This window comes from Microcaecilia unicolor, chromosome 2, assembly GCF_901765095.1.
Source record: "Microcaecilia unicolor chromosome 2, aMicUni1.1, whole genome shotgun sequence".
Classification (NCBI taxonomy): domain Eukaryota; kingdom Metazoa; phylum Chordata; class Amphibia; order Gymnophiona; family Siphonopidae; genus Microcaecilia; species Microcaecilia unicolor.
Window position 1 is genome coordinate 114,589,977 of NC_044032.1, and position 13,395 is coordinate 114,603,371.

Consider the following 13,395-nt stretch of genomic DNA (forward strand, 5'->3'; position numbering starts at 1 on the left):
ACTTTTTGTGTATACCTTACCTTGATTTGTACCTGTCCTTTTCCAGGCACAGACCGTATAAGTCTGCCCAGCACTATCCCCGCCTCCCAACCACCAGCTCTGGCACAGACCGTATAAGTCTGTCCAGCACTATCCCCGCCTCCAAACCACCAGTCCCGCCTCCCACCATCGGCTCTGGCACAGACCGTATAAGTCTGCCCAGCACCATCTCCGTCTCCCGCCACCGGCTTTGCCACCCAATCTCGTCTAAGCTCCTTAGGATCCATTCCTTCTGAGCAGGATTCCTTTATGTTTATCCCACGCATTTTTGAATTCCGTTACCGTTTTCGTTTCCACCACCTCCCGCGGGAGGGCATTCTAAGCATCCACTACTCTCTCCGTGAAAAAATACTTCCTGACATTTTTCTTGAGTCTGCCCCCCTTCAATCTCATTTCATGTCCTCTCGTTCTACTGCCTTCGCATCTCCGAAAAAGGTTCGTTTGCAGATTAATACCTTTCAAATATTTGAACGTCTGTATCATATCACCCCTGTTTCTCCTTTCCTCCAGAGTATACATGTTCAGGTCCGCAAGTCTCTCCTCATACGTCTTGTAACGCAAATCCCATACCATTCTCGTAGTTTTTCTTTGCACCGCTTCAATTCTTTTTACATCCTTAACAAGATACGGCCTCCAGAACTGAACACAATACTCCAGATGGGGCCTCACCAACGACTTATACAGGGGCATCAACACCCCCTTTCTTCTGCTGGTCACACCTCTCTCTATACAGCCTAACAACCTTCTAGCTAGGGCCACCGCCTTGTCACACTGTTTCGTCGCCTTCAAATCCTCAGATACTATCACCCCAAGATCCCTCTCCCCATCCGTACTTGTCAGACTCTCCCCGCCTAACACATACGTCTCCCGTGGATTTCTACTCCCTAAGTGCATCACTTTGCATTTCTTCGCATTGAATTTTAATTGCCAAACCTTAGACCATTCTTCTAGCTTCCGTAGGTCCTTTTTCATGTTTTCCACTCCCTCCGGGGTGTCCACTCTGTTACAGATCTTAGTATCATCCGCAAATAGGCAAACTTTACCTTCTAACTCTTCGGCAATGTCACTCACAAATATATTGAACAGAATCGGCCCCAGCACCGATCCTTGAGGCACTCCACTACTCACCTTTCGCTCCTCCGAGCGAATTCCATTCACCACCACCCTCTGGCGTCTGTCCGTCAACCAGTTCCTAACCCAGTTCACCACTTTGGGTCCTATCTTCAGCCCATCCAGTTTATTTAAGAGCCTCCTGTGGGGAACTGTGTCAAAAGCTTTGCTGAAATCTAAGTAGATTAGATCCATAGCTCGTCCCTGATTCAATTCTCCTGTCACCCAATCAAAGAATTCAATGAGGTTCGTTTGGCACGATTTTCCTTTGGTAAAACCATGTTGTCTCGGATCTTGCAACTTATTGGCTACCAGGAAATTCACTATCCTTTCCTTCAGCATCGCTTCCATTACGTTTCCAATAACCGAAGTGAGGCTTACCGGCCTGTAGTTTCCAGCTTCTTCCCTATCACCACTTTTGTGACGAGGGACCACATCCGCCGTTCTCCAATCCCTCGGAACCTCTCCCGTCTCCAAGGATTTATTAAACAAATCTTTAAGAGGACCCGCCAGAACCTCTCTGAGCTCCCTCAATATCCTAGGGTGGATCCCATCCGGTCCCATGGCTTTGTCCACCTTTAGCTTTTCAAGTTGTTCATGCACACTCTCTTCCGTGAATGGTGCTCTAGCCACTTCAATCTCATTTGTACTTTTTGCAGTCCATTGCGGTCCTTCTCCAGGATTTTCTTCTGAGAAAACAGAACAGAAGTATCTATTTAGCAAATTTGCTTTTTCTTCATCATTATCCACATAGTGGTTCGCAGTATCTTTTAGTCTCACAATTCCCTTTTTAGTCATTCTCCTTTCACTAATATACCTGAAGAAAATTTTGCCACCCTTCCTTACATTTCTAGCCATTTGTTCTTCCGTTTGCACTTTCGCCAGACGTATCTCTCTCTTGGCTTCTTTCAGTTTCTTCCGGTATTCCTCCTCGTGTCCCTTTTCTTGAGTTTTTTTGTATTTCTGGAACGCCAACTCTTTAGCCTTTATTTTCTCAGCCACTTGCTTGGAGAACCATATCGGTTTCCTTTTTCTCTTGCTTTTATTTACTTTCCTTACATAAAGGTTCGTGGCCCTATTTATAGCTTCTTTCAGCCTGGACCACTGTCCTTTCACTTCTTGTATTTCCTCCCATCCCATCAGCTCCTTCCTCGGGTATTCCCCCATTTTATTAAAGTCAGCATGTTTGAAATCCAGGACTTTGAGTTTTGAGTGGCCACCCTCCTCTTCAGCCGTCATATCAAACCAAACCGTTTGATGGTCACTGCTGCCCAGGTGGGCACCCACTCGGACATATGACACATTATCCCCATTTGTGAGTACCAGATCTAGCGTCGCTCCCTCCCTCGTGGGTTCCGACACCATTTGTCTGAGCAAAGCACTTTGAAAAGCATCCACGATCTCTCTACTTCTTTCCGATTCCGCAGACGGAACCTTCCAATCTACATCCGGCAGATTGAAATCTCCCAACAACAGCATCTCTCTTTTCTTCCCCAACTTTTGAATATCAGTGATCAGATCTTTATCTAGTTCCTCCAATTGTGTCGGGGCTCTGTAGACAACACCCACATGGACAGAGGTTCTATCCTCTCTTTTTAAGGTGATCCATATCGCTTCTTCCTTTCCCCAGTTCCCTGTCATTTCAGTCGCTGTGATATCATTTCTCACATACAGAGCTACTCCTCCATCTTTACGCCCCTCTCTATCCTTCCTAAAAAGATTATAGCCTGGTATGTTTGCATCCCATTCATGGGAACCATTGAACCATGTCTCTGTGATTGCAACTATGTCCAAGTCTGCCTCCAAGATCAGGGCATGAAGGTCATGAACTTTATTGCTTAGACTGGGAGCATTTGTGGTCATCGCTTTCCATCTACATTTCCTAGTATGTGTTTCGGTTTTAGTGATTTGAGGGTGTCTTTTCTCTTTGGGTACCTTCATATCTTTTTATTCCACCTTCTTTGCTTTTTATTTTTCTTCCGCCTCAGTTTTATTTTCAGGAGCATCACAGTGCTGTAGTGGAGCAAAAGAATTCTGTAGGGGCAAAACTTGTGAGGGCGGATGCTTCTGTGTCACATAACGAAGCCTGCCTGAGCCTACTGTGAACCATCTATTCTTAGGTGGTATTATCCTTTGAGGCAGTGGTGAAAATTTGGTATGATTTTGTGCAGTCCTAGAAGTTGCTTTAAGTGCATTCAATTCCTGCTTTACTTTGCTGAGCTCCTGTTTTAAACTAGCAAGCTAAAGACAGATAGGTCACGATATGATACCCGCAAGCGAGCCTTCTCCGGAGTAGCCTCCACACTCTGGAATGCACTGCCTGAAAGGCTGTGCTTAACACAAGACTATCTCTACTTCTGGAAGCAGGTTAAAGCATGGCTCTTCAACCAGACCTTTAATGGAAGAAGTAACTGTTAGTCTCACTCACACACAAGGAGTGACAAGGGCTGCACATTCTGTAGCAGGACATGTTTATCTACGCCTACCCTAGCTGAGATAATATTTAACCATTTCTCTGGCCTCATGTGCACCTTTCTTTAGTCACCTTAAACTCCTCTTACTCTCTTACCCAGGGATTTTCAGCCTTTTTCCATCTCACAGCACACTTACACAGCGCTAAAATTGTCAAGGCACACCTCCACACATGGTTCAGCATTTTACCTTCTTCCCTTCCCACCCCACCTGCATCCCCACACATAGTCCAGTATTTTACTTTCTCTCCCCCACCGAGTTCAGCATTTACCTTCTCTTTCTCCATCCTCACAAATAGTCCAGCATTTATCTTCTCTTCTCCCCACCCTCAGAAATAGTCCAGCATTTACATTCTCTTCCCCCCATCTCCACAAAAATAGTCCTATATCTCTCCCTCCTGTCCCCTCTCCAGCTGACAACCAGGCATCGCCCCTTGTCTCTCTTGACAACCCCCCCCCCGTATACTTTTGAAAAAGTTTTTTTATCTCTAGTGGTCAGCAGCAGTGAGCAGCAATTCTATAGCCTGCTCGTGTCAACTCTGGAGCGTTCGGACACTTCCCACCTATATGAAAGCAAGAAGTTACATCAGAGAGAAGGATCCAGGGTTGATGCGAACAGTCTGTATGAATCACTGCTCCCTGCCACCAACCGCTAGAGACAAGAAAACTTACTCCATTCTGGCACAAATTAAGCTGGCCCAACTTCAGCGGCACACCTGGGAATCAGCCATGGCACACTGGTTGAAAAATGATGCTCTTTCCTATCTATATGTTCCATCTTTGCTTATACCTTACACTGTCTATTAAATTGTGCTATTATGTATTGTGTTGGCATTGTAAGTATTATACTATGCCATACTTTGTATTGTTATTTGAATATTTTTACTGCTGTAATTGTCTATTGCTCATGTTTGATTTATTCTTACTGTACACCGCCTTGAGTGAATTCCTTCAAAAAGGTGATAATCCTAATAAATAAAAATAAAATAACAGATTTAGTGCAAGCTAATTGTTAATGGACTTCTTAGCATTTAGCACACACTAATTATTATCGTGTGCTAAATCCATTAGTGCACCTTAGTAAAAGCAGCCCTAAACCTTTGCTACCCTCAAGAAGCTACCATACTAGGCAGTTGTCTAGTTTTGCCTAATCGGACAGCCCTAGTAACAAGATTGCCCCTACTATTTTCCCACTGTACTATATAAATTTCCAGAGTTGCATGGGCAGCAGGAAAAGCTCTTAAGCTACCTGTGGCTACACCACTGGCAGCACCAAGATATGACGTGTGCTTAAAAACATCTCCAAGGCCCCGATGCTCTGAACTCCCATGGTAAGGCAACAATGCTGAAACTATATCACCAGAACTGTGTAGAAAATTAGATCACCAGTGCACAAAGGAAATGTTATGCAACTGATATACATCTGTTAAAGCAAAAGCAAGAAGTGGGTACGTGATTGGCACATGCGCAGAAGAGTTTTGTGGTAAGCCCAGCTCCTGTGCGCATGCAAACCCAAATGTGAAGCACACATTGGCGTCTGTTTTCTGCGCCTTTAAATATAAGCTTTCAATTTTTTTTTAAACTTGAAAGGCTTATATTTAAACACAGGAAATAGGCGCCAATAGGGGCTTTCACTTTCAGGTTTGCTCCACTTCACACACATTTGTTTCTCACTGCTGGTGCTTAGGCGCTTGCACAGGCTTCCTTCTCCTTCAAAATTAAAGAAAAAACAGCAGATTTTAAAGAGAGAATCATGAGAAATCCTCTCTCAAAGAACTCTAGCACCTGCTCTTTGCTAGCATTAGTTTTTCAGCAGTAAGGGAGGCTTTTTTTGTGTGCTGTTCTCTGAGCTTTGGGAGGGGGGTTAAGAAATAACCTCATTAACATCCATTTGACTACATTAGCATGCTATCTGTGCTAATCTTTGGTGCACACATTGTTTTAGCACCCACGTTTGATTCTGAACATCGGGGGGGGGGGGGGGGGGGTGCCCAACTGTTGGTGCTACTAGGGTAACTGAAATGGAACAGCAGGAGGTGGAGGAGGTGCACCATTAAAAAGCTCAATACGTTATCAACAGGCTCACTGTTCGAAAGGTCAGGCCTTCCATGCTGTGCCAGGGAGCAGGATCCCCCTTCTGGGCTCCAGTCAGCTTCTGAATTGAATATCGGTTTAATGGACTCCTGTGGACATCCGTGAATCCGAGCCATTTGGTTTTTACCTTGCTCCACTGTGTGGTAACTTGCTCATTCCTTGGTATGCGTGCGGGCACCTCTTTTCTTCTCTGTCCCTGCTGCCAACCCTCAAAATTTGTCACCTCATGCAACCTCCTCATCTTCCTAATGATAGCAAGCACCCAGGGCGGTTCTATCTCATGTCTATTCGTAGTAATATCGTTTTCAGGTACACACGCTCAATCGTCTGTAAAAAAGATTCAATCAACTATCATTCAGATTCCTTTACAGTTTTTGGAACATTAAAAAGCCAATAGATTCTCTTGGGATATTAAGTCCTGTATATTAAAAAGGGATCAAACTAGGGTTGAAGTTTTTTTTCTACAGATGGCAGAAGAAGCCTTATAATTACATATGCCGCTGCGGCATCAAAACTATTTGCATCGTTTTAGTCCACACGTGCCCGCACATCTTCACAATTCTTGGTCACCACGGATGCAAGACGGTCTCTCTCTCTCGCGGCCTTGCGTCACTGTCTCTGAAAAGCAGAGGTGGTGGAGTGGTGATCGGTGGTGTGACGTCAAGATGCCGGTGACGAACTGCGTGTAACTGCGTCCACACGTTGTGTTCGGCGGCACCGGCGCGGCGCAGCGAAGGAGAGATTGCGGCGTAGCCATTTGTAGAGCTGCTGTAGCAGCAGCTCGGTGTGGATCTGCTTTTGACAGTTGCTGGTGAGGCGGCGTGGAATGCAACAAGGAACTGGCTGGGGTGGCAAAGGGGGGGCAGCCAGTTGTTTAGGTGGGACGTTTGCCACCCCTTGCCCCTTCATCGCGACGCTGTTGGGTATACACCAGGAATCCATTTGGAAAATATCTTGTAAATCCACTTAAGTGCAAGTCTTCGTCTTTGCAAAATGGGGTAAGCGTTTGATGTTGACGCTATTTGAAGGTTGCGGTCCTTAAGTAGGGACCATGTCCCAAGTGTACCGTTACATTTATTGAATGTATGCTCTGATTTTGCTATTCCTAGAAATCCACAGGAGCGAAAGCATTTACATTTTGTATTGTTTTCATAAACCAGTTGGCATACTGTTTCCTTTCAGAAAAGGGGTATTTCTTTTTCTGGTTAATTCTATCGTGGTTGAAGGTTGTCATTGGAAACGTATTTATTGGTGAAAAAATAAAGCCAAACTATTCTACAATGAAATGCATAATCGTAATGAAGTCTTGTTGGGTGAGAGAGTATTGTCATCTCCAGGTCCCCTCTTTTTTTTTTTTGCCCGCAAGTCCGTGCACATTGTATACAGTGCCTCTTGCCAGGCTCCCATAAAAGAAAAATGTCTGATAGGAGTAATGCACGGTACTTCAAAAAGTGTGTAGGACAAATGCCCAGCTCGTATCGAAGGAACAGTCCTGATCGTCTTCAACTTTTTAAGTCTTTTTCCCTGTTTTGCTACATTATTTTATACAGATTATTTTATCTGGTAAAAGAATTGGATTAGATTGTGTTATGTAATCGCTGAGATGTCATATTTAAGTCACTATGCACCAATACAATCTGTTTACTGAGTGTGAGGTTCTCCGACTCTTGGTCTAACTACGTGGGTGTAGGGGAACTGAAGGTAGATTGACGAATTTGACATTTAACAATGTGTTTCATTCGAGTTAGGTTTAAACACTTAACCTGTATATCTAAAACCCTACACAAGATAAGAATTTTACGCGAAATATGTAATTTTTGGAATCCTTTGTAGCAGCCTTCCTTAGAAAAACACTCATAGCATGTAAGGACAAACACATCATTTGATATTGTTAATGACATCCAGTAATCTGGACCAAGTATCCCATACTGTGGAAGGTAGTTTATGATGGTGTTGCAAACCAGGCTGTTCTACATACCATTGATTTAAAATATTTTGGTTATATCAAAAGCAACATTTTAAAACTTAGTGCATGTACAGTTCTCTAAAGATAAATTATTCACAGTCATTTGGGGTGATGTCATCTGGGATGGACAGCAGGGTTGTACTGGAAATTTGGAGATTCTTTATCTTGTGTTACAGCTGTTGTGGGGGTGTGGCTTGCCTTAGGTCATCTTGTGCCAGCCATTTCCAGAGCTCCTCTCAGATTTTCACTTTGTAGGCAGCTGCTTTTTGTGTTTTTATGGCTCCCCATTTTCAGAGAGAGCGTGTGCCTTAACATTTTTTTCTTAATTCCTGGTATTGCTCAAGCTTTCCAGCATTTTTTTTAAATTTTATTTTTTTGTCATTCTGTTGACAGATCACTTCTATGGCAGCTTTTTTGATAAGTCTCTTGGCCACTGATCGTTATTCTCTTTGAGATGTCATCTATTTTTAAGTATTTCTTTCTCACTTTGATTTTTGCTTCATATGTTTTTCTGTTGATGGCAGTGAAGATGAAGTGTACCAAGATAGGATAAGATAATGTGTGCCTCTGCAGTATCTTCTCTTGGATGCTACTGAGAGCCATCACATTTTGACAGATAGACTTTAAGTCTTCTAGATGTGACTGTAATTGCAACTCCCAACAAGCTGGTGTCGAAAAACCATAGGAACCACAGAATTGCACTGATTGCAGAAGACTAGGAGCTGCTAAGGAGTGCTTTGAACCACTCATTTCCATTTCCCTTTCCCTCCCCAGAGAACGAGGTGGTTCTGTTTTCAGCTGGTGCCAAGCAGTGGGTTCTTTGTGATTAAGCACAAAACTGAGAAGAAATGGTGCTGAGAACCTATCAAAGAAAGATTGTATGTGCCAGTCCAGTCTCCTTCAAATAACTCAGAGCTGAGAGGAGTTGGGAAGGGGATGGAATTTGATATTCACCATAGACTCGATATAACACGGGACCAGTTCCATTGTGTCCCCAGATCAATCCAGAGACTTGTGGGTTATGTCCCTCAACCAGCAGATGAAGATAGAGAGAACTCCGAGATATGTGGACCTGTGCAGCCAGCTCAATCTCAGTATTCTCTCTATCTAGCAGCTGGAGGACATACCTGTGCAGCTCTGATTGATCTGACTCCTATCCCGTTCCCTCAGGGGCTGTTGAGTCTTTTTGTGGGGTTGAGGTGTCGTGTGGTGATACCTGGTGAGCCAAGTCCCTCCCTCCCTCCCCCTGCCAGTCTCCCTAGCCAGTCCTTTGGGGCGCATTGGCACTTGGTCTGAGTTTGCCTGATTCTCTCTCCTGCCTTTCTGTCAGTTAAAAAAAAAATAAAAAAGGAAAAAAAACAATCGTTTGCAGTTCTTCAGGCTTATCCCTCAGACTAATTTGAAGAGCGCTGGGCCGAATCTCCTTCACGGGTGAAGGTGGCACGCAGAGAGTTGGGACCGCTGTGGGGGGGGCCTGTCGTGTCTGCGCCATCCAAATCAGCAAAGGAGGCGGGCGGCGTCGGGTGCGTGTGATGAGTGCACTAAGGTTGGGGTCCCAGGCAGGAAATAGAGTGGGGAGCCGCCGATGCCGGCGCCATTTTTGCTGCCCATGCGGTCGGCCCTGCGATGGCGGGAGCGCAGCCAGCCCTGTCTTCGCTGATTGAAGAGGGGAGTGGGGCTGTTAATTATTCTGTGGAGAATGTCACAGGGGTGACTCCGTTTTCTCCAGAATCCGTGCTTCTCATGCACAGGGCTTTTTTTATTGAAGTCTGCAGGAGGTTCTCCTAGAGGCTGGCTTGTCTAGCCCCCAGAGCTCAAGGCCTCGTGTGCCCCAGAGTCTTCCTAAGAGGCCACGTTTAGATCTTCCACGTATGGAAGAGGATTTCTCTGAGCCTTCTGACACAGAGGATGGCCAGTGTCGGGGGACTCCCTACAGACAATGCCTGATGAGCTGGAAGAGGGGAAGCTGCCGCCGGGGGAAGGAGACGACCCTATGGCAGTGCGGATATTCCGCAAGGAGGAACTCCCTGCTTTTATTGTGCAGGCGCTAGAGGTTTTAAATATTTCTTCTCCAGATGCGGTGCCCTCTGTGGCGTCGACCCCTGCCATTATGTTGGTTACCAGAGGTCCTTCCAAGGCCTTCCATATCCATGAAACCATGAAGGTTCTCATAGCGGCACAGTGGGACACTCCGGAGGCAAGCCTGTGGGTAGCATGGGCTATGGCTCGGCTTTCCCTTTACACCCGGAGGACTTGGAAACCCTACGTATGCCGGTAGTGGACTCCCTAATCACGGCGGTCACAAAGAAGACCACCTTGCCAGTGGAAGCTCTTCGAAATCCCTAGGATCGAAAGCTGGAATTGGCCTTGAAGTCAGCCTTTGAGGTGGCTTCCTTGTGCCTGTAGGCATCTGTCTGTGGTTCTTATGCAGCGCGGGCTTGTCTCTCCTGGGTCCAGAAAACTTCCTCTACTGAGGAGCTCATTGGTTGCCTGCCGGCTTTGGAGTCCAGGCTAACGTACCTAGCAGATTTGCTGTACAATATTCTTCGGGCTTCGGCTAAAGAGATTGCCCTACCGGTGATGGCCCGACGGTGGGTCTGGCTGAGGCATTGGGCAGCGGATCTTGCCTCTAAGTCTCGCTTGGCTCGTTTGCCATTCAGGGGTAAGCTCCTCTTTGGCGATGTCCTCGCGCAAATTGTGAAAGAGCTAGGGGACTCTTAAGGGTCAACGGCTACCGGAGTAGGGCATCATCTAGATCAGTGAGACGCTAAGCGCAGCAGTCCTTTTGGGGTGACCGCCGGACGACCACCTCAGGTCCCAGAGGACAACAAGGAAATAGAGGGACCCAATGATGAGGCCCTGGCCCATCGCATTCCTGTGATTGGGGGATGGCTGTCCCTTTTTTGGGAGGAGTGGGTCAGGGTCACTTCAGACGACTGGGTCTTGGAGGTTATTCAGGACGGCTACAAGCTTGAAGTTGCCCGACCTTTGACAGACTTTTTCCTCGAGTCACCCTGCAAGGCTGCTGTCAAGCGAGCGGCGATTCGGGACACTCTATCCGAGCTGATACGTCTCGGAGCAGTCATTCCGGTTCCGCCCGCCGAGATCAGGCAGGGTCGCTATTCTATATACTTTGTGGTTCCCAAAGAAGGTGGGACCTTCCGCCCTATTCTCGATCTCAAATCTGTCAACAGGTGTCTGAAGGTGCGGCATTTCTGTATGGAAACTCCTACGCTCCATCCTAGCAGCGGTTCAGTCGGGACAGTTCTTGACTGCTCTTGACCTCAAGGAGGCATATCTACACATTCCCTACACATTCCCATCTGGTCGCCCCATCAGCGTTTCCTGCGATTTGCGGTCGGGTCAACATTACCAGTTCCGAGCCATGCCCTTCGGGCTCGCAACAACACCCCGCACATTTTCCAAGGTAATGGTGGTTGTCGCAGCCTTTTTGAGGGCTTGGGGTATTCAGGTGCACCCATATTTAGATGACTGGTTGATTCACTCACTGTCTCACGCAGAGAGTGTTCAGGCTACAGAAGAGGTGTTGCGTTTACTGCGCTCTCTGGGCTGGATAGTCAACCTGCAGAAGTGTCATCTCAATCCGTCGCAGTCTCTGAACAATCTAGGGGTACTCTTGGACACTCAGCAGGGCAGAGTGTTTCTTCCAGAAGCTCGCAGGATGCGGTTGCAGAGTCAGCTTTTGTCCCTGCTTCAGACTTCTGCTCCCAGAGCTTGGGATTATATGCAGGTTCTGGGGTCCATGGCGGCAACATTGGACATGATTCCTTGGGCCAGGAGCCACATGCGCCCTCTGCAGTGGTCTCTGCTCAGCCGTTGGTCGCCTCTTTCTGAAGATTATGCGATTCGGATCCCTGGTCTCCGCGGGCGCGCTTTGTGACTCACTGGTGGATGTTGCCACAGAATCTTTTGAGGGGAATGCCCCTTGTGACTCTGGAGTGGATTGTGGTGACCACAGATGCCAGTTTATTGGGTTGGGGTGCCCACTGTCTTGGCCGGACGGCCCAGGGCACCTGGTCCTCTGTGGATGCGACAAGGCCAATAAACCTTCTGGAGTTACGGGCCATCTGCCTGGCGCTGCAGGCCTTTGAGGCTATTTGTCGGAGGCAGTCGGTCAGGGTGTTATCCGACAATGCAACAGCGGTAGCATATGTCAACAGGCAGGGGGGCACCGGTGATCGATCTGATGGCGCGTTCCTTGAATGCCAAGGTGCCCCGCTTCTTCAGCAGCAGCAGAGATGTCCGCTTCGAGGGCATAGACGCACTTCTCCAGCCATGGCCGGAGGATCTCCTTTACGTGTTTCCTCCGTGGCCCATGATAGGGTGCGTGAACGGGAGCATTGCTTGATATCCGGGGCCGGTTATTCTGGTGGTGCTGGACTGGCCTAGGCATTCATGGTATTTGGATTTCATCCGTCTACTTGATGATAGGCCTCTACGGCTGATGGAACACAGCGATATCCTGGTTCAGGGTCCAGTAGTCATGACGGCGTGGCTATTGAGTGGTCGCGCCTCCGGCGTAAGGGTTATCCTGACAATCTGATTGCCACAATGTTGCAGGCATGGAAGTGTTCCATGTCATCAGCGTATGCAAGAGTATGGCGGACCTTTGTGTCTTGGTGTTCGGGCGCTTCAGCAGAGTCTGCGCTGCTGTCGTCTATCTTAGCATTTTTGCAAGAGGGGCTCGATTAAAGCGCTTTCCTTGAGCACCCTTAATGTGCAGGTGGCGGCTCTGACCTGTTTTAGAGGCCGCTTGGGCGGTCGCTGTCTAACGGCTCATCCGGATGTGGTTCGGTTTTTGCGGGGAGTCAATCATATTCGGCCTTCACGGGCACCGGTGCTTCCGGAATGGAATCTGAACCTGGTTCTCCGGGCGTTGCAACGACCTCCTTTTGAACCCCTGGGTCAGGTGTCCTTGAAAGACCTGACGTTGAAGGCGGTGTTTTTGGTGGCTATGGCCTCGGCTAGACGGGTGTCGGAGCTCCAGGCGTTGTCATGCAGGGATCCCTTCCTCCGTTTCATGGAGGCGGGGGTGTGCATCTGGACGGTTCCTTCCTTCTTGCCTAAAGTGGTGACCCGCTTTCATCTGGGTCAGGCTTTGATGTTGCCAGCGTTTTGGCGAGAGGAGTACCCAAGTGAGTTCTGGGCCTTGCGTTGTTTGGATGCGAGGCGATTCTTCTACGGTATTTAGAAGCCATGAATTCTTTCTGGCGCTCAGATCATCTGTTTGTGCTGCTTGCGGGTCGCAATGAAGGGGCTATGGTTTCTAAGGCCACGGTGGCCCATTGGCTTTGGGAAGCGATTAGTACGGTGTACTTATCCATGGAAAGGTTCTGTCTATTCACGTGCAAGCGCACTCTACTAGGGCTCAAGCTGTGTCCTTCGCAGAGGCTCATTTGGTGCCGTTGGAGGACATTTGCAGAGTGCCTACCTAGGCGCCGGTGCATACATTGGCTAAGCATTACCGGTTGGATGTGGTGGCGCGCCAGGACGCGGCCTTCGGGGTGTCAGTTTTGACCTCAGGGGGTATGTGGGGCCCTCTCTACTTGAGGACTGCTTTGGTTCATCCCACAAGTCTCTGGATTGATCTGGGGATGCAATGGAAGGTAAAATTAGTTATTACCTGATAAGTTTCTTTCCATTAGTCCCTACAGATCAATCCAGAGGCCCTCCCTGTAAATGGCTGTTTTCTGA

At 47.6% G+C, this 13,395-nt stretch overlaps 1 protein-coding gene across 1 annotated transcript in view; it reads left to right on the forward strand.

Annotated features, from left to right (window-relative positions):
- Nucleotides 1-6,552: 6,552 nt before the first annotated feature.
- The window catches only part of HOMER1 (homer scaffold protein 1), a 274,935-nt gene continuing 268,092 nt past the window's right edge, over nucleotides 6,553-13,395 (forward strand). Inside the window, exon 1 of the mRNA XM_030193230.1 lies at nucleotides 6,553-6,712. Within this exon, the coding sequence (XP_030049090.1) occupies nucleotides 6,708-6,712 (5 nt within the window). The 5' untranslated portion in view covers nucleotides 6,553-6,707. The remainder of the gene's footprint in view (nucleotides 6,713-13,395) is intronic.